Source organism: Prionailurus viverrinus, chromosome B4, assembly GCF_022837055.1.
Source record: "Prionailurus viverrinus isolate Anna chromosome B4, UM_Priviv_1.0, whole genome shotgun sequence".
In the NCBI taxonomy this organism is placed as follows: Eukaryota; Metazoa; Chordata; class Mammalia; order Carnivora; family Felidae; genus Prionailurus; species Prionailurus viverrinus.
In genome coordinates, this window is record NC_062567.1 from 129,977,523 (window position 1) to 129,996,915 (window position 19,393).

At 57.4% G+C, this 19,393-nt stretch overlaps 1 protein-coding gene across 3 annotated transcripts; it reads right to left on the reverse strand.

Annotated features, from left to right (window-relative positions):
- Positions 1–207: 207 nt before the first annotated feature.
- CBX7 (chromobox 7) lies at positions 208–17,483 on the reverse strand. 3 transcript variants are annotated; one of them, XM_047868206.1, is made up of 6 exons: positions 17,201–17,483; positions 14,972–15,015; positions 7,830–7,895; positions 3,768–3,834; positions 779–851; positions 208–428 (listed from the first exon to the last, which is right to left on the reverse strand). In XM_047868206.1, exons 1-6 carry the CDS (start codon positions 17,267–17,269, stop codon positions 274–276), a joined length of 474 nt encoding a protein of 157 aa, XP_047724162.1. In that variant the 5' UTR covers positions 17,270–17,483; the 3' UTR covers positions 208–273. The 3 variants fall into 3 exon arrangements, with proteins under 3 accessions (XP_047724162.1, XP_047724160.1, XP_047724161.1); XM_047868204.1 differs by having other exon boundaries at positions 779–1,130; XM_047868205.1 differs by lacking the exon at positions 17,201–17,483 and having other exon boundaries at positions 779–1,130; positions 3,768–5,117.
- Positions 17,484–19,393: the final 1,910 nt, after the last annotated feature.

Genomic DNA, 19,393 nt, shown 5'->3' on the forward strand with positions numbered 1-19,393 from the left:
CATCCGGGGGTGGGGGGCCCAGAGACGGCACCCTGACCGACAGAGCGATGCCGGGCCTCCCCAGCCCCCCAGACAGACCACCGAGCCTTTCTGTAAACATCACACGCAGAGAAAGGGGCGAGGTGGCGGGAAAGTGTCAGGATCTTCCCCCCCTTCTCCTGTTCCATATATTTTTAAATAAAATAATTACCCCGCCCCCAACCCCTCCCCATCTCTGGAAGTCCCCACCCCAAGCCCAAAAGCAAACAGTTTACGAAGAGTAAAAACGGTGACTCAGAACTTCCCGCCGCGGTCCCGGAAGAAACCTTCAGCCGCCTGGGCCTCGCGGAAGGTGACGGTGACGGAATTGGCGGTGATATCGGTCACTGTCACTTCGCTCGGGGGGAGCACGGGAGTCCAAGGAGGGGGCCCCTCGGCCAGGTCTGCATCTGCGGCAGCCACGGGAGAGAAAGGCAGAGAGATGGGGGACAGCGTTGACGACAGCGTAGGAAAGGTGGGAGCGGGAGGCGGCATGCAGACCCCCGCCAGCCCAGCACCGGATCCCCCTCCACGTCCGCGGCCAGGTCGGGGCCTAGCTCAAGGCTGGACACACGGGAGGACGCCGCTACATTTATCTTCCCTGCCTGGACCAGTTCACCCACAGTGGGACCACGGGAGGAGGGGGACCAGGCTGAGCCGGGCCCTCTCTGGGCCTTACGGCAGCTGAACCTGATGACTCGCGGGGACTTTCCAGCTCTGAGGGGCTCTGGGACTGGGCCTCGGGGCCTGGCCACCTTACCCTCCTCCTCGGGGGGCTGCTCAGCAGGCTCCCACTCGCTGGCCGCCTGCAGGACGTCCGGGGCTGCTGGCTCCTGCAGGAAGAGCTCCCGTGGATGGCTGTGACTCTCCAGGTCGGGCCCGCGGGGCGGGAACTTCTTGCGTGAGAGCCGCAGGTACTTGTGGGCCTTGCGCGGCTTGCGGAGCGGGAAGGGCAGGGTGGGCACCAAGGGGCCCTTGTCCACCAGCTCGGGCGCCCCTGCCTTGACCACCCCCTCAGGGCTCCCGCTGCCGAGTGGGCGCGTCAGGGAGAAGCACAGCTTCTCCTTGCCCTTGGCCTTGTGGGAGCTCCGCAGGTCCATGCTGTACAGCCGCTGCGGGGGCAAGCCAGGGCACGGCGGGTCAGCCCTGCCCTCCCCGCCACTGCCGCGCCTTTGCTCATGCCGTCCCCCCCCCCCCACCCCCCACCGCCTGGAGTGCCCTTCCCTGCGTTCCGTGGCCCGGAGCCGGCCATCACCCCGACCCCCACCCCGGCCCAGAAAGCCAGCCCCGAGCAGCCCAGCCCCAGCCCTGGCCGGGTACAGCCACTCATCCTGGCCCCACGGGGCAGCCTCATCTCCCCAGGGGGTTGTAGGTGGCGCCGGGATGGGGGGCTGCAGGGAAGATTACTCTGGTGCACAGCAGAGGAGCGTACAAGAGGTACAGACTGAACATCGACCAAGAAAAACCAAATCTCGGTTCGTGAAGCAGACAAACGAAGTTCTTCTTCATCACAGGAAAGGCACTTCTGCTTACTAAAGGACCCCCAAAGCCGAAACAGCCAGGCTGTCGAGGAGATGGTGTGAGATGGAGGCCCTAAGGCTCCCGGGGCAAGTAACCAGGGGCGCACGCGGCACTGGGCGCACGGTCACGCGGCCACAGGGACAGTGCTCTGCCAGCAGCCTACAGGCGCTCCAGGTGCTCCTCCCCCTGAGCGGCGCGGGCCCAGCCCCCTGCCGATGCCCCGTCGCACTCTCGTGAAAATGGGGCCGGAGGGCACGTTCTCCCGCCACGCAAGGGCTGGATTTTTGTACTCCGGGGATTTGACTAATTGACTTTGGCAGAAATTTAGACAAATCCACGAGAGATCCCTGGTGCTAAGGCGTCGGGAAGGCGTGGATCACGCTGGGAAGGTACCTTCTGCTGCCACCTGTCACCAGGGGCCAAGAGTCTCCACGGAGAGCGAGGCCCTCAGATGGGGCCTGCCGGTCAAACATCTCCCAGTTGGGAGCAAAGCCCACATGCGCAGGCTCCATTCGCCAGTGCTGCCCACTAATGCCCGTCACACGGCATGGGGCATGGGTGGTTATGGGACAGGAGGAGGGCCGACCAGGCGGAGATCGGGACAACACTGCCATGCTGGGAGGGCTTATCCGATGGCAGCTTTACCAAAACCTGCTCCTTCGGCCCGGCTCACAGACCATCACGAGCCCAGTAAGCTCCTCCCTCCTGCTGCCCACAGAGCGAGAACCTGCGGCTGCCCACAGCCGTCCAGGAGCACCCAGGGCCAGACCTGGGTTTGAATCCAGCTCTGGGTAAACTACCGGCCTCCCCGAGCCTCGGTTTCTTCGTCAGTGAGACGACGAAGAAAAGAGTGGCCAGCCTCTGAGACCGCCCCAACGATGCCCGCCTCGGGGAATTCACAGCCATGGGCAGTCCCCTGGAACCCTGGGCACTGTGGGTTGGGACCTCCAAGGCTAAGTCAGTAAAGACCCTGTGCTCCCACCTTCCTCGTGCTCTCTCTCTCTCACATCATCCACTCTGGGGGAAGCTAGTGGCCACGCTGCAAGGCCACCCGGGAGCCCTTGGAAAGTACCAGGCCTCTTGTCAACATCCCGTGCTGACCTGCTGGCACGCGAGCAGCTGGCCGACGGTCCAGCCCCGGTCAAACCTCCAGATGAGTGCGCCCTGGCTGACATCGTGACCGTAACCTGAACTAGAAATCACTAAGAAACCAGCCACAGGACCCCTGACTTCCTGACCCACCGGGACTGGGTGAGGTACTAAGTGTTTATTGCTCTAAGTTGCTAAGTTCGGGGCTAGTTTGCTACTTTCCTTCCTGGGACCCAATTCACACCAAACCCTGTGAAAATACCCATCGCATGAAGGGAATCCCACCTTATCTGGCAAAAGTCCCAGGTGATCTCTAATCAAGGGTGGGCAGGAGACTGGACATGTCTCCTCACCCTGCGTGGGGACCAAGAAGCCTTATTTTTGGCTTCAAATACCCGGGTGAACCTTATTCACTTAAGGAGAGCAGGTACGCTGATCACCCCAATTTTACAGAGAACGCTCGAGCTCAGAGAGGCAGAGAGACCTGCCTCAAATCACACAGCCACATCACTTCAAACTTCACCCGCGTTCTAAGCAGACCAGTGATGTCCGCAAAGTGGCCCCAAGACCTGGGTAACTTGGGGTGTCCCAGAGTCTGGACACAACCCCCCTGCCTGTGGCAGAGGATTGGAAAAGGGGGCCCCATAGGTTTCTTCTCACTCAAAAACGACAAATTTCTAGGACATTTCAAGACTACGGTCTCCGAATTCTGAGTGTCCTTTTCTTGGATTCTAAAATCCCAGGCTCCCACGTTTCCTCAGTTCTAACGTGTATGTGTCTGAGGTTCTCCAATGTCACAATCTTGTGTTCTGGTGACTTTGAGAGTGATGAAGGCTAATTTACAAGATTCTAAGTTTTCAAAAGTCTAGGCTCCCACCAGCCATAGACCCATCTTCCCCCGTACCCACAGCACCTCCCGCCCAGGCTGTTTTCCTTCCCCACCTCCCCCTGTGGAGACGGACCCACTAAGTCCCCACCCCCCCCACCCCCCCACCCCCCCCCCCCCCCCGTGCCCTGGGCAGAGCAAAGAGGTTAAGTGGTTCGGCTCCACTGGCTGGTGCAAATGCATGGGGTGGGGGAGGCTGGTAGGAGGAGCAAGGGGGGGGCCTGTGGGTGGGCACCAAGGCTGGTGGCGTTACCTGCAGCAGAAGCCGCTTGGGTTTCGGACCTCTCTTCCTATACCCCGACGCTCGGTCTCTCTCCTCCCTGGGGTGCAAAGCAGATGGCAGAAGGAAAGCAAACACTGGTGACATTTAAGGGAAAGGAAAGCATCCACTCTGCCCAGCCCTCCGCTGTCTATGGGGAAAGGGGGCACCCACCACAGGCCACCCCCAGACCCCGGAGTAGGGACTCCTCCCCATTGCCCTCGTTAGACCGTAACAGTGGGGTCCCACGTTCATATCCCAGGGCCCCGGTCTTCCCCTCTGACAAAAGGGGAGGGCACAGCCACCGGTCCTAATGCTGAGGAGGGACGCGGGCGACATCTCCAAAAGCAGGCGTGTCTTTACCGGGCTCCAAGGTCAAGCCAGAGCCCCGCTCTGCACGCCACTAGGAACACCCTCCAAAACAAAACAGTTTCCACCCTCAGGAGAGTTGTATAGAAACCTGCCAATCAAATTTGCCTCAGACGTCCCAGGGGGGCTGATGAGCACGGGCACGGTCCTTCTGTAAGCGAAGCCCTGCCCAGATGTCCCCCCGTTTGGGATCTGCATGAACCTGGCGGAGAGGACAGGCCCTCACTGTATCATCTGGTTGGGGAAAGGGAGGAAAGCTCGCCTGTTCGGAGTCCCTGGTGGATGCCAGGTTCTCTGCTGGGTGCCCTCCCCACAACCCACCTGCACAAACACACACACAACCCAAGGATGTGTACAAAGTCACACGGGACACATGCGAGACATCGCAACAGAGACTCCAGCAACAGCTTCAAAGCCATTTTCATTCCACCTTTTCATTTCATTCCATCCCACTTTCTATAGCTAGCCCCCACTGCAGAGGCCATGTGGGCAGGAGAGAGAATGCGGGGGCCGGGAGCGTGCCCCCTTCCCGCTGCGGGCTGTGTGACCCGGGGCGGTCTCTCCATCTGAGCTCAGCAAAACCGGCGAGTCCCAGGCAGCTGTTCCACCGCCAGCCCTCCTCGGGGCGGCAGCTGTCTGCTGTCTCCAGAGGTGCTGGGGAGACGCACCTCGTGTGGGGCCCTCCCTCCCTGCCTGTGCGCTTGGCCGCAGCAGGTCTGCCCCGGGGCCCCGGAGCCGGCGTCTGAAAGCAGCAGCCAAGGCGCTGTGATAGCAGCCGCTCGGCTGCCAGGAGGGACCTGCCAGCCTTTAAGGGTGAGAATCTTCTCTCGGAAGCTGGTGCTGGGCACCAGGACACCCTGTTCCAGGCCCAGCTCTCCCCTGATCCACGGGAGACCTTGGCCGGTCGCTTCCCCTCTGGACCTCAGTGTCCTCGTCTGGAGCGAGCGGTCGCTTCTCAGCCGGCCACCAGGGCTCCTGGGAGAAGCAAGAGGGGTCCCTGGGATTTATCGAAATAGGGGAGAGAAAAAGCTAAAATGATAAAGTGAGGTGGAGGAGGAAGGGAAAAAAAGAAGAGAGGAAGAGGAGGAGGAAGTAGACAGGGGGAAAGGGAAGGGCCTTAGGGGAAAAGAATAATGATGGGAGCGTGTTTGTGACGTTAGGTAAGTGGCGTATGATCATCACGTACCGGACGCTCTGCACAAGGCACTGCTCTACCTAAGGCCCCCCTGTGAGGGAGCCACTATTACTATCCTCATTTTATAGTTGTGGAAACTGAGGCACAAAGACGCTAAATGACTTGCCCCATGCCAAAATTCTGACAACTTCTGCCGCTGAGCTCCGGGCTCCAGGCCTAGTGAGGGTCAGGCCCAGGGTCCAATCAGGGCCCCCAGGGCAGGCCTGGAGCCCAGGCCACACGATCCGGGTTTCCAATCAGCAGCGTGCATGCGTGCGTGTGTGTGAGTGTGTGCACGTGCGTGTGTGAAGGGGGAGAGGTCCATTCTATCCAGTCCTTACCACCAGGGCCTGGTTTCTGCCAGCCTTGGCTCCTACCCATCAATGGCCAGTGCTGTAGGGCTGTGGCGACTTAGGACTCGTACCCTCTCGGCCTCTCCCTGCGGGCGGGACTCCCCAAAAGAGCCCCCTTGCCAGGCTCCCTCTGAGTCTCTTTAAAACCCTGCAGAGCAGGTGTTCAATGGACATCATCCCTTTCACCTCCTTTTCACCAAGACTGAGAGAGAAGTCGGCTGAAAGTCACACAGTGGGTCTGCACAAGCTCTTCGTTTGTTCCTTAACTATTGACTTTCCTGACTCACTCAAAATAACATCCGGATCTTGCACCAGGACCTACACGGCCCTCCCTGAGCTGCGCCCCCCATTCCCTCAGCTGCCCCATTCCTGCCTCATCTCCCACACCTTACCCGGCTCACATCACCCCAGCCAGCCACACTCACGGCCACGCTGGCCTCCGTGCTGTTCCTTAAACACCGGCTCTCACCCCGGGGTCTTTGTACTGGTTGTTCTCTTTACCTGGGACGTCCTCTAAAATACTCACTGGGCTCAATACCTCGCTTAATCCGGGTCTCTGGTCACACCCCCCACCTAACCCCCCACTGACCCCTGCACCCCTACCTATCCCCTCTCTCTGCCCCCAACCCTGTCTTTGCAGCAGTTATGACCATCTGATACTGTATACGGGTTTGGGTTTTTTTGGATGGTTTTTTATTGCCGGTCTCTGCACTGGAGCCCCATGAAAACGGGGTTGTCTGTTGGTTTCGTTCCTTGCTGTGTCCCCAGACACCTGGAATAGTATCTGGCACACAGCGGAACCTCAATACCTGTTGCACAAATGAACGAACGACCCTTAGTTACCATCGGGAAGATAATTCACACACGTGTGCCCACACTTACTGGCCTACAAAGTGCTTTCAGAAACCTTGGTCCCCGTGAGAGCCCCATGAGATCGGCACTCTTATCCCCACTTCACAGATGGGGAAGATGAGGCTCCAAGAGGAAAAGGCCTTGCCCATCGCCACACAGCTGGCGAGTAGCAGAGCTCGGATGCTAACCCAGGACTTGGGCACCTGCCCGGCACTCTCCTCGCTACAGTCCGGGACATTCCACAGGATTTTCCCAAGCACCCAGGGGCAAGAAAGAAGCTGAGGGACAGGGACACCCTGATTTTTAAAGGAAAGAACCATGGAAGGTCCTTGGAATCGGCAACAGGAAACTTCCTGGGGGAGAAGCCATGGGAAGAGGGCAAGGGGGGCCAGAGGAAGGGCATCTGACTTGGAGTCAGAAGCCCTGGGTTAAGTCCTAGGCGGGCTGCTTCCCAGCTGCGAGACACCCGGACAAGCTCCTCAGCTCCTCAGAGCCTCAGTTTCCTCATCCATCCGATGAGACCCTCATCCCTGTCTCAGGAGGCTACCGCGAAGGGCCAAATGAAAACAATTTTATGAAAAGATCCCGCCCTGCAGGGTCTCCAGGGAAGAGGCAGGAGGGTTTGGGCTGCCTCCTGGCAGGGAGGTTGGTCAAGCTGGAGCTCATGCAGCAGACGGGGATGGCGAGACTCAAAAGGCCCCCACATCAGGAGAAACGACATTTTGTCAAAGGCTCCCCGCTGAGATGCGCCCTCACTGCCCACCGGTGGAGCTGCCGATCGCTAACCAACCTTCGGAATCGGAGCAGAGCACTGGCAGGTAAGGGAGACTGAGGTAAGGGAGCTTTGCCCGGGGCCACTGAGCTGGGAGGCGGCCAAGTGGGATGGACCAGAACTCAGATGTCCTTGCTCCAAAGCCATGGTCCCTGGCCCTTCTCCAGCTTCACCGGACCTCCCTTCGCTTGGTGGGAGAATCGCTCTCTGATCTGTCCCCAAGGCCATGACTGGGCATTACTGATACTGTGCCCCTCACACAGGGCATCTGTGAAAAGCATTTTTACACTCTTCGCAGCAACTGAAACCCCAACTTTAGGGAAACCGGGGCCGGTATTATTACAGATGGCCCATTTTACAGCAGAGAGACCGAGGCCTGGGGAGGTTAGAGAAGTGGCCAGCGTCACTCAGCGACAGGAATGGGACCGAGGAACCCCAGCTGCAGACTAGACCAGGCTGTCCCCACCAAGTCCCCGACCCCCATGCCCATGACCCTCATCCGGAGCCAAGCCAGCGGCAGGCTGAGGCCCCCTTACTTCTCCTCATAGGCCATGACCAGGCGGGGGTCCAGGATGTGCTCTTCTGGCTCCCATGTGCTGTACCTGGGGAGAGAGATGAGAGGTCAGACGCGGCCCTGCTCCCCACTGGCATTCACAGGAGCTACGGCAGTTCCACCTGGGCCCACTGGGGGCAGGGGCGGGGCAGGCTTTTGCCCCTTCCCAGGTCCAGCATAATTTGTCACCAACTCCCGGGAGCTGTTCCTGGCTGCCCAGGCTGGGTCAGGAGGCTCCCACGACACTAGGACTGCCCTCATTCTGAGCACCGATCACATCAGCCTCTAAATAAGTGTGTCTAACTCCCAGTTAGACCTCGTGTTCACCTCAGAAGCGCAGGGTCCTTCTCCCAGGATTCCCTTCCGATGAGAGGCATGAGCATGTGGTCAAGAGCGGAGGCTCTAGAGCCAGACCAGCTGGGTTCAAATCCCAGCCCTGCCCTTGCTCGCCACACAACCTTGAAGGATTTCCTCAACATTTCTGTGCCTCCACTTCCCCAACCATAAAGAACTCCCGTGCTAAGGGCTCCGTGCCTATTCCTTTTGCTGTCCCTAGCCGTCCTCAAGCCCTGGCCCCAGCATGGCCCTCTCTGCCTGGGCGGAGCTACTCCCTCCCTCCTCGGTACACATCTGCACCTTCACGGCCAGGTCTGAAGTTCCCTTGTCGGGCCCGGCACGCAGCAGGAATTTGGTAGATGTCTAGTGACTGGCACAGAGATGCCACGGCAGGCCCCTTGGTATTTCCACCACCCCCGCACCAGAGACCATCCCCTGTTGGGACAGATCTGGAAGTCAGAGCTCAGCAGTTCCACAGCTCAAGCCACCTTTGTTCCACATGCACTATCATTTACTTAATATCTGCCTTTCAAATAGATCACTTTTTTTTTTAAGTGTATTTATTTATTCTTTTTGAGACAGAGTGTGAGACGGGGAGGAGCAGAGAAAGAGAGAAGGAAAAAGAATCCCAAGCAAGCTCTGCGCTGTCAGCTCAGAGCCCCAAGCGGGGCTCGAACTCACGAACCACGAGATCACGACCTGAGCCAAAATCAAGAGTCGGACGATTAACTGACTGAGCCGCCCAGGTGGCCCTAAAGCAGATCATTTTTTTTAGTTTAATAATTTTACTTTAAAATCAAACTTGAGGGGTGCCTGGCTGGCTCGGTCAGAGGAACATGCAACTCTTGGTCTCGGGGTCGTGAGTTTGAGTCCCATGTTGGGTGTAGAGATTACTTAAAAACATAGATTAAAAAAAAACAACTTTATATCACTTCATGAATGGAAAAACTAGTATAGTTCACCATAAACACATGCCAGTGCATAAAAAACTAAAAGTTTTAAAACACAAATCTAAATGTGTGTATGCATACACATACTCAAACATACAATACACATACAAACATATAAATACAGGTGTGTGTTCATGTGTGCGCACGTATGCATACAAACAACCCCAGAGCCACGGACTAGGATTCTGACCCAGGTGGCCCCCAGCTGCGCTGGGTAAGAAGGGAGGTGAGAAGTGTCACGGAGGTGTTAGGAGGCAGAAAGAGGCTGGGGGCAGCCCCTCCTCGGCCTGCCTCCTAATCAGCCGAGCTAAAACCTTCACCTTCAACTGTCCTGGGACACTGATACCCACCAGCAGTCCAATCCGGATTCGAACAACAAGCTACCCAAGGACAGAATCCCTTCCTCCTTCCTTCCACGGACGCCTCTGCGCACCTACTGTGCGTTGGGCCCCGTGTCAGACTCTGTGGACTCAGCGACAAAGGTCTGTGCCCTGAGGACCTTCTAGCCCTTACCCAAGTGCCACAGGCCCAGCCTGATCAGGCACAATGACACCTTCCTTGTACGTGCTGTGCTCTCCTCCTGACGGCCAGTCCCTCGGTGACCACCTCCTCATCCTTTAGGAGCCAGGCCCTTGTAGCTTCCCCTGACATCCTCTCCAAGCTGTCCCACTCCCAGCCTCCTCTCTGCTGCTCGCCACAGCCTGGGCACTTGGTACTTCCAAAATTATTGATGAACCCAGCTGGTATCTTGGTTGGCAGGCTGTAAGCCCTCCCCAGGGTGCCCAGCCCAGCCCCAGTCCCTCGGTGCTCTGGGAAAGGTGACAGAAACCACTGCAGAGTTTTGCTCACCCTGAAGAAATGCTAAAAGTGAAACTTTTTTTTTTTTTTTTTTTTTTTAGTAGTTGGAGTAATGCCCAAAGTGTAAGCAACCAGAGACTGGCAAAGACTCCAAACCTTCCTCTCCCAAAACAAAGGCTGACTTTCCCCAACTGTAACTAGAAACAAGAAAAGAGGAATTTTGTGTTCCTCCTGTGTCCTCTGTCCTCCGCCTCACCCTCTCTGCTCTGTTAAAATATCCCTACAGTGTTCTAGTCCTCTCTGTCCTGCCCACTTCTCCACTGCCCTGCCCATTTCTTTGTTGATGGAGGTGCTGTGTGGTTCCTGGCAAGTCCCCAACCTCCTCTGGACCTCAGTTTCCTCATCTTAAGAATCACCACCATCATGGTAACAGCACGACTGCCAGGGACTCCTCAATTCCTCACAAAACCCCTATGAGGTAGGTTACCCCACTTAAAGACGAAGAAACGGAGGCACAGAGGGTAAGCATCTTGCCAAGGTCACTGAGACAGCACGTGACCAGTCTGAGGTTGGAACTGTTGAATCTTGGCCACCCTCTACCTTTGGGTCTCTCACATGTCACTGCATCTGGCTCCCCGCCGGACTGTAATGTCTTCGGGAGAGGGGCAGTGCCCGACTGACCATGCCCTGTGTCTGACGGGGGCCTCGTACACAGTACGTGCACAGAAAGGGTCAGTGGATTCAGGGGACATTGTTACCGGGCTGGGGCTGCTGGGGGTCTGAAACAATGGGAGAGGGTCAGACCAGGCAGCAGGCCAGGTCCTGCTCCGTGCTGCGCGAGAGAAAAAGGAGGGGGACTGCGCTACGTCTCACTTCCCCCGACATCCCTGTCCCATGAAGTGGAGGCCATTAGCCCCGCTCCGCAATGTGGAGAGAGAGACCACGTCGAGGGCAAACCCGCTTTGCGAAGAACTGGGCACGGGCAGATGAGCACCCAGCCGGCGGGGCCCACAGCCTAGATCCCACGGAGCTGAGTCTGCGGGTCGCAGGGCGGGATGGGGCGGGGCGTGCAGGGGGGCGGGCGCGGGCTGGGCGGGAACGGAGCGCTCCGCGGGGCGGGGTGGAGAGCCCCACTTGGCTCCGCCCCGCCCCCTGCAGCGGGGCCGCCGTGAACGCGCACGCACGAGGGGCGCGCCCCGGATTACCAGGCCAGCCAATGAGGGGCGGGGGCGGGGACGGCGCGCGCCGGCTCCGAGGTAAACACGGCCACGTGACCGACCGCCCCGCCCCCTCCCCCCCCCCCTCCCCCCGAGTCCGGGTAAACAGGCTCGCCGGCCGCCCCGCCTGGGCTCCGCTGCGCAGGCTCCCGCCGTGCAGGGGGCGGGGCCCCCCAGAGCCAGGCCCGCCCTAGTACCCCCACCCTCCCATTTAAAGCCCTCCAAAATACGAAGCAGCGAGGCGGACTCGGGTGCGCCAGTAAGTCCGCCGCTGGGGCCTCCAGTTACTCATCCGTGAAGTGGGACTAATGTGAGAATTAGTTGTGCGAAGCCACGTGAAGCACTTAGTTCAGCGTGACACATAATAAAAGCAAATACTCGTTAAGAAATCAGTTCCAAGCAAGTGCAAAAACCTCCCAGGCCCCAATCCTGGACTCTGCTGCTGCTGCCCAAACCCTGCGCTGGAAGGAGATGACGCCCTTCCTCTGCCCCTGGCATTGCTGTGAAACTTTTCTGGTCTCAGGCAGCCTTGCCAGGGTCCTGTGAGGCTAGGGCTCCATTTTACAGGTGGAGAAATGGAGGTGCAGAGGTTGAGGGCTTTGCCCTGGGTCACACAGCTTGTAAATCTACAGAACGAGGGTTCAAAGGCAGCCTGGTCTGCCTAGGCACTCCAAAGCCTAGGCACTTCTTACTGAATAGTCAAAAGACCAAAGGACAAAAGATCCTCAGTCACCTGTGGCAGAGCTGACTGTGTATCACAGAGGCTAGGTCCCCAAATTCTGGGGTCAGGCAAACCATAGTTCAAATGATCCCAGCTGTATATGACCCTGGGCATGGCCTCCTCTGCTGTGGATTTGTTTCCCCATCTGTAAAATAGGTTGCCATGAGGCAATTAAAAATGGGCCAATACCTGACTCAGACAAGGTGCTTACTGACCAGCAGCCTGATTATTGCTGTTCCCACTGACAATATCATTACCAAAGCTCCATGGAGGCAGTCCTCCCTAAAAGATGGGGTAGTATTCACAAGTGGTAAAAGAAGGAAGGAAGGGAGGAAGGCATTCCCAAAAGGGGAACAGCAGTCCTGGGCAGGCTGAAATAAGTGGGGTATCTGACAGTCTCTGTGGGCCAGAGAGCCTGTACCTGGTGACTTAACATCCATCACCCTGTTCCCCTGGCCCCTCCCTGGGCAATTTGCAGTACCTTCCAGAACAAACAAGATAGCTCCTCTGCCCCATCTGCTGGGGATGAAGGGCAGTCATTTGTCTGCAGCTGGGGAGAGAAAATGGGCAAAGCATGTAATGGCCTAAAAGGGGCCTGGCACAGAGTGTTTGTTTAAATCATGGTTTCTGTTATTAACATAAGCCTCCTTGGCCACGGCGAGGAAGGTGCTGCTGAGCAGGAGAATCAGACTCTCCCCCCAGCCAAGGCTCCCAGGCCTGCCCAACTACCCACTCCCCAGCCTCTTTCTCAGCCTCTTCTCCAAGCAAGGCCCCCTGAGAAGAGGAGACTAAGCCCCAGTGGATTATAAAAGGGCCTGGGTTCTCCTGCTCTCCCCCTGACTGAACCTGTCTTCCCCCAAGTCAAGTGGGGTGATACAGCAGGTGGCATGGGGTTGGAAGTTATACTCTTGTAATGATCCCCCCTTTGGGCCTCAGTTTCCCCATCTGAGGACTGACCCAAATCATTTCTAAGGCTATGTTGAGTTTTTGTGGCGAATGGGATTTCCCAGATCCCTTTCCTGGCTGCAGGGAAACCTAGAAGCTGAGCTGTCTGACTTTGTGTTAACGACAAACATTTCCTAAGTGCCTGGTCACCTGAGAAAGCACCAGTACTTTATCTCCATCATCTAATCCTCACAACAATGCTGTGACACAGGCCTCATTATTCCAACCTGGAGATGAGGGACCACAGGCCCCACCATGTTGGGGACCTGGACGGCTGTGAACCAGGCCAGGAACCCAGGACCAATGTGCAGGAGAGTCAGGGGTGCCCCAGGTCACCTGGTCAAACAGGACTCCCAGAACCTTTGGGGAGTCACCAAAGGCAGGCATTAGGGCCCCCCTGGTGGTCTCAGCCTGTTAAGAAACAAGTGGCATCAGGATGAGGGGCTCAGGCCAGCAGAAGCACGAGGGACTGCCTTTGGAGTGCCAGGCCCTTCTCTCCTGGCTGAAGCTCTGGTAGGCAGACATATCCGTTTGGGATTTAAAAAGTGGAAGAAGGGAAAAAAAATAAAATAATAATAATAATAATAAAATAAAATAAAAAAAGTGGAAGAAGGAACTTTTCATTGAGAGGTACCTCTGTTTAGAGAAGGAAATCTTTCAAAAGATGGGAGTCGACAGAGGAGGAAAAATAGCCAACGGTGCTGTGAAGGCCAACAGGCTGGTGACCACACCCCAGTGCAGTGCCTTCTGGCGCACAAGCTGAGTGGGGAGCGTGCACCCAGGGAGTCAGCGCTCCTGCGGCCGACCCTAGTACTCTTCCCTTTTCTAGCTCCCCCTCAACTCGTAACTGCTTCTTCACCCCGATGAGTCCACCTCTCATCTAGCGTGAGGAGCAGGGGATCCCCCTCCAGTTCTGGGGTGTTGGGGAGGGGGCAGCAGGGGCAGCGGGAGCCAACCAGCGCATTATCTGGTGGGCCAGCCACCGACCCCAATCCTCAGGACGCCTGCAGGGTGCCCTGAACACACGGGCCCAGGACTTTCACCCGCAAGGTGAAGGAGCCTGGGAGAGGGGAGCAGGGCCTGGCCTAATGAGCCTGTTTTGTAGAAAGGGAAGCTCAGGTGACATAGGCTGTATTCCCCTCGGCTCTGCTTCCCCACCAGGCTCCCATGATGCTCCTAGAATCCAATACCAGCTCAGCCCTCAACATAAACACAGCAGAAAGCCCCCTGCACAGAGAGCAGAGGCTCTGGGCCAAGGGGGTTTCCAGGAGGGCAAGGAGGCAGGGCACGCACAGACCAATGAAGAGGCCCCACGACTTGCTCAGTCCCTCCCACTCCCACCGCCCTGTTGGGAGGTGATTGGCTACTAGGAAGGTTCCTGATTGGACCTTAGCAGGAGAGGTGGAGCCACTGAGAGAAGTCCTGGATCCAGCACCCTGTCCCCCAACTCCAAGATGGAAGAGGCACAGAGGAGACATCCGCCAGCGGGGAGGCCCAGTTCAAGTCCCACCTCTGCCTCCACTTGCTGTGGGACCTAAGGCAAGGCGCTTACCTTCTCTGAGCAAGCTTTCTCATCTTTAGAGATCACCACCATACCTGCTTCACAAGGCTGTATGGAAACCTGCTTGGTAGACTGGAGAATGCTGTCCAAAGGCACAGGGGGCTCAGGCTCTGCCCCTAGCTCTATGACACTGAGGACTCATGCTGCACTGGCTAGACGTGCCTAATCCAGCCCCACAAACCCGCACTCGGCCTGTATTTGTTCTGCCTCCACCTGGCGAGCAGCCGTCTCTGAAGCCAAGACGCTGGGCCTTCACCTCCCAGGTGCCAGGAAAGGCCAGAAGGAGGGGAGGGGAGGCTGCAATCAGTAGATGAAGCTCAACCCAGAGAAGAGCAGGAGAGAAGAGGAGCTGGGGCCCACCTTGGCCCTCATGTCCTTCTAGCCCCTCAGCTGGCAGAGGGGACACTGAGACCCAGAGAAGAAGAGGATTTAACCAAGGTCCAATGGCCCATTACTAAAGCAGCTAGCTAAAAGCTAGGCAGGAGAGAGGCAAGAGGCATAGAGAAGGGTGAACAGGTAGGCAGACACACAGACACACGGACAGACACACACACACACACACACACACACACACACACACACACACAGGAGCCTTACTTTGGAGGCCATCCTTTCCATTTCACCAGATATTCGACTTTACCCTGGGAAGAAAGAAGAACAGAAACAGTGAGATACACGGCTGCCCCAAACACCACTCCCGGGACAGTAAGGCCCAACCCCTACTGTGCACTGATGTTCCCCCAACACATACACAGCCCAGGGACACGCCCCCTCCCACAAGATCCCCCACCAACCCAGAGACACCCAAACTTTGGCTGCTGCATGATCACCCCTAGACTGTCCTTCCTGCAAAAGCACAGGCGCACATCTGGCCCCAAACACGTCTGGGGCTCCTGCGGCAGAAGCTCAGAGCTCGTGTCACCCATGGGGAAACTAAGACCAAATGGGGCAGGTGTCGCCAAAGATCCAGTGTCCAGAGTCCCAGTGCTAAGACCGTAAGTCTTAACTTCTTAGAACAGAAGACTCTCCAGGTCCTAGAAAAATTCCTCACTGGTGTGTTTCCCGTGGTGCTGGCCCCACCAGCCAGCCCCCTCTCTGGGAGAGGATGCCTCCGGCCCAGAGGTGACCCCCAGAGACTTTAGGACTCTCAACTCAAAAGACCCTGGTGGGACCCCAGAGAAGACTAACAAAGTCTCCACCTTCAGAAGTGGTGGTCACATCTCTAGTAGTTACAAAATAGAGCCTGACCCCTCCCTTCCTCACTGACCGGGCCTGGCTTTCCAGTCCAAACCCATCCACACCGAAACGTTAAGACCAAGACGTGTCACCTCCTCAAAGAGGCCTGCCCTGACCGACCTTGCTAAGGCCAGCTCTCCCACCTTCCACCTCTCTTTCTGCATAGCACAGGGCCCCCACTTGAGGACATCTGCATGTATTTCCTCGTTCGTTATGTGTCTCCTCTGCCAGAATGCCAGCTCCATGAAGGAAGGGATGCAGTCTTCCCTGGGGCTGAGAATGCTGCCTGGTACATAACAGGCCCTCGAAAAATACGTTTTGAATGAAGGCTGAAGGAACGATGTTCCTCACCCTCCACGAAGAAGGAAGGTAACCGCTGTATCTGCTTAGGCTGCAGTGCATGGAAAACACTGGGCTTTGTGGAATAAATTAAAATCGAGGAAACCTTGGAAGAAGGGAGAAGGAGGCGGAAGGGCAGCCCCAAGACTTCAACCCCATCAGAGCTGGGGGAAAGAAAATCCCCACCTCAAACTTCACCCTTGGCCCAAGATGCCGGGACTGAGTTTTCTCTCTCCAAAGAAGATGAGCTAGCAATGAGCCAACTTGAGCTCCCGCTCTACCCCCCATCTCTAGCTTGCTGTGTGACCTTGACCAGGTCATTTCCTCCGCCTGGGTCTGAGTCTCTGCCTCTGTCAAACGGGAGGGAGAAGGCGATCTCTAAGACCCCTCCCAGCCCTGCCACTGAAGCCTCCCAAGGGGCTGCAGAGAGGAGACGAGGGGACAGGATGCTGGTGACTGCCAGAGGATGAACTTTCCCCAAGGGCTTCCATCCCCAACCTCCAGCGCGAGGCGACCACTCTGCAAACAGGTGCACAGGACGTACGGACCGCCAAAGCCAAGCCCTGAGGCGCGGGTACCCGAACCCAGTGGAATAGATGCCTCCTTAAATTGCAGGGCGTCTGTTTGGGAGGCGAAGGGAAGGGGGAGGAGCTTAGAGGATGCCCCGGCGCCGTAGGCGGCTTCACTGAGCCTGGCCGGGCGGGGCTGAGAGTTGGGGTGGGGAAGACAGAGAGGTGTGCGCTGGAAGACCGGGAAAAAGACCGAGGTGGGGGTAGAAGGGATCCGAAAAGGTCGAAGTCCAGAGTTAGTCTTCGGAGGCGGGAGGCTGAAGCTCCGCCTCCAACTTCAAAGGTCTCGGTACCGAATCGAGAGTTTTGAGTTCGAGACCCAGCTCCGACGCTAACACACCAGGCAAGCCTTTTCCTCAACTTGGGCCTCAATCTCCCCTTATTTAGAATGAGGGGAGGTTGAGGAAGGATGGCGTTCAGGATCCCTACAGTCTGATCCTACTCTCCAGCTCTGGCGGGCTCAGCTGCCCCCAGGATGCTGGGGCGACAACTTTTATTCTACTCCGTCCTACAAGGCGGCGGGGGAAACTGAGGCACGGACTGGGGAGACGAGCCCAGCAGCGCGGAGCTGCCTGGGCCCCCCGCCCCACTTTTCCCCCTCGCCGCCAGCGTGCAGGGGACGGTGCTGGGGACAACAGGGGACCCCACAGGGGTCCTGGGAGCCGCCCCCAGGCAGCCTCACCTTCCGCACGCGCTTCTTCCGGATGCTCTCCACCGCGAACACCTGCTCGCCGATGGCTGACAGCTCCATGCGGGGCGGCGGGCGAGCGGGCCCGGGGCCGGGCCGGGCCGGGCCGGGGGCGGAGCTGCGGGGCCGCGGCTGAGGCGCGCGATGCTCGGGCCGGCGGGGACCCCGTCACCCTCGCCCGGGCGCGCACGCGCACGCGCACGCGCGCACACCCCCTCGCGCTCCCTCACGCCGCCGACGTTCCATTTTTGAACCTGCGCAACGTTTTCCTCTGCGCGAGCGAGCGAGCGAGCGAGCGCGCGAGGAGGGGGCGGGGCGGGGGCTCGGCTCGCGCCCGGCAGGTCACGCCCCTCCCTCCCGGGCCTCCCTCGCCCCGCCGGCCCCGCCCCTGGCCCCGCCCTACGATGGAGCCCCGCCCCACCCGCCGCGGACCGCGAGCTCCTGTACTGCGGAGCCGGCCCGCGGGACTTATTTGGCGCCGGTGTTGCTTCGCACTGGGGCGGAGCGAGATCTTAATACCGAGACGCGTTTCTTTAAATGCTCCCGGCGACCCTGAGAGGCCGGAAACGACACGCCCCGGTTGGGCAGATGAGAAGCGGGCCGACCTCGGAGGCCAAGCGGCCCACCTCCTACGGGGGACGGGCGGGGCCGGGGCGCGGACCCCAGAGCGGCGGGAGGGCGGGGCCGGCCGAAATTTCCTTCTGAAGACAGAGGCCTCTAGATCCGGGCTCCGCGGCGGCGTGGTTTGGCCAGTCCTAAGCCGGCGCCTGCCTGTTCGTCAGTCTGTCTGTCCGTCCGTCGGGGGCTGTGCGGAGGGCCCCGGCTGGGCGATAATTCGCGGCAGGTGTGGCCGGGGCGGATGGAACGTGCACACCGGGACCGGTTTTGCTGCCACGCGCTTGGCGCTGGGCATCCAGTAGCCGCTCCACTGTTTGTGGAATGAATGGATCTCCAGGTCCCAGCTTCACCCACCCCAACCCGCTTCCGTTTTCGCTCCCGCGCCACCACTCATCCCTGCCCGGAAGCGCGCCCCTCCGGCTCCCACCGCCTACCTGCATCGATCCCAAGTCCTGCCTCTCTGCCCTCTTCCCTCCACACCCCTCGTCCTTTCCTCTGGGCTGCAGCCCTTTCCGAGCCCGCGTCCACACAGTGCCAGAGAGCGCTTTCTAAAATGCAGATGTGACTGGGTCACCTTAGTGCTTAAAAACCTCCCATAGCTCCTTATTCCGCTCAGAATAAAGTCCAAAAGCCTCAGTCTGGAGCACAGAAGAAAGAAATGATAGATTTACACTTGATTTTTTTTTTTTTTTTTTAATCAGAAGCCAGCCAGAAGGCGCTGGAATGATTTATCTAATGTCCCGGGAAAAAATAACCATCATCTTAGAATTATATACCCAGTGAAAATTTATTCCAAGAATTATGTGCCCAGTGAAAATATCTTTCCAGGAGGAGGTGGAATAAGATTTACAAATGCTAAGACTAAGTCTTTGCCACTAGCAGACCCTCCCTAAAGGAAATTCCAACGGAAGAACTTGAGACAGGAAGAAGATGATCACAGACAGGTCTGATGCAATAGGGAATAAAGAACAATGAAGAACATTGATAATATGAAACAATAACAATGCCTTCCGGATAAAAATAGAATTAAAATACACAAGAACAATAGCATATAACTTGGATGAGTGGAGTTAAAGGGTTCTAAAATCCTTTTTTTTTTTTTTATTCAGGAGGACAATGGAGATACGAAATAACACAGACTTGTTAAGAATGTAAGTTGTCATTACCAAGGTACACTAAAAGAATGGAACTGCAGTTTATAATATTTATTCACATTCTTACAGGAGGAAAATAGAATGAGAAAATCAACCCTCTCAATCCTAAACCAAGTGAGAATGGAGAGAAAAATAAATACAAGACAGGTGGGATGAATGACAGATATAAATTCAAATGTGCTGTAATTCCATAAATGCAAGCGGACTAGATGTTGTTAAAATACAAAGACGGAGCACCTGGGTGGCTCAGTCGGTTGAGCGTCTGGCTTCAGCTCAAGTCATAATCTCTGGGTTCGTGAGTTCGACCTCCGCATCGGGCTCTGTGCTGACAGCTCGGAGCCTGGAGCCTGTTTCAGATTCTGGGTCTCCTTCTCTCTCTGCTCCTCCCCTGCTTGTTCTCTCTCTCTCTCTCTCT

Bases quoted from the DNA above. Each gene is read 5' to 3' on its own strand.
- CBX7 (XM_047868204.1), bottom strand. From the start codon at position 17,269: ATGGAGCTGTCAGCCATCGGCGAGCAGGTGTTCGCGGTGGAGAGCATC. The intron at 15,016-17,200 runs GTGAGGCTGCCT...CTTTCTTCCCAG, and splicing joins GGAAGAAGCGCGTGCGGAAG to GGTAAAGTCGAATATCTGGT. The intron at 3,835-7,829 runs GTAAGGGGGCCT...TTTGCACCCCAG, and splicing joins GTCATGGCCTATGAGGAGAA to GGAGGAGAGAGACCGAGCGT.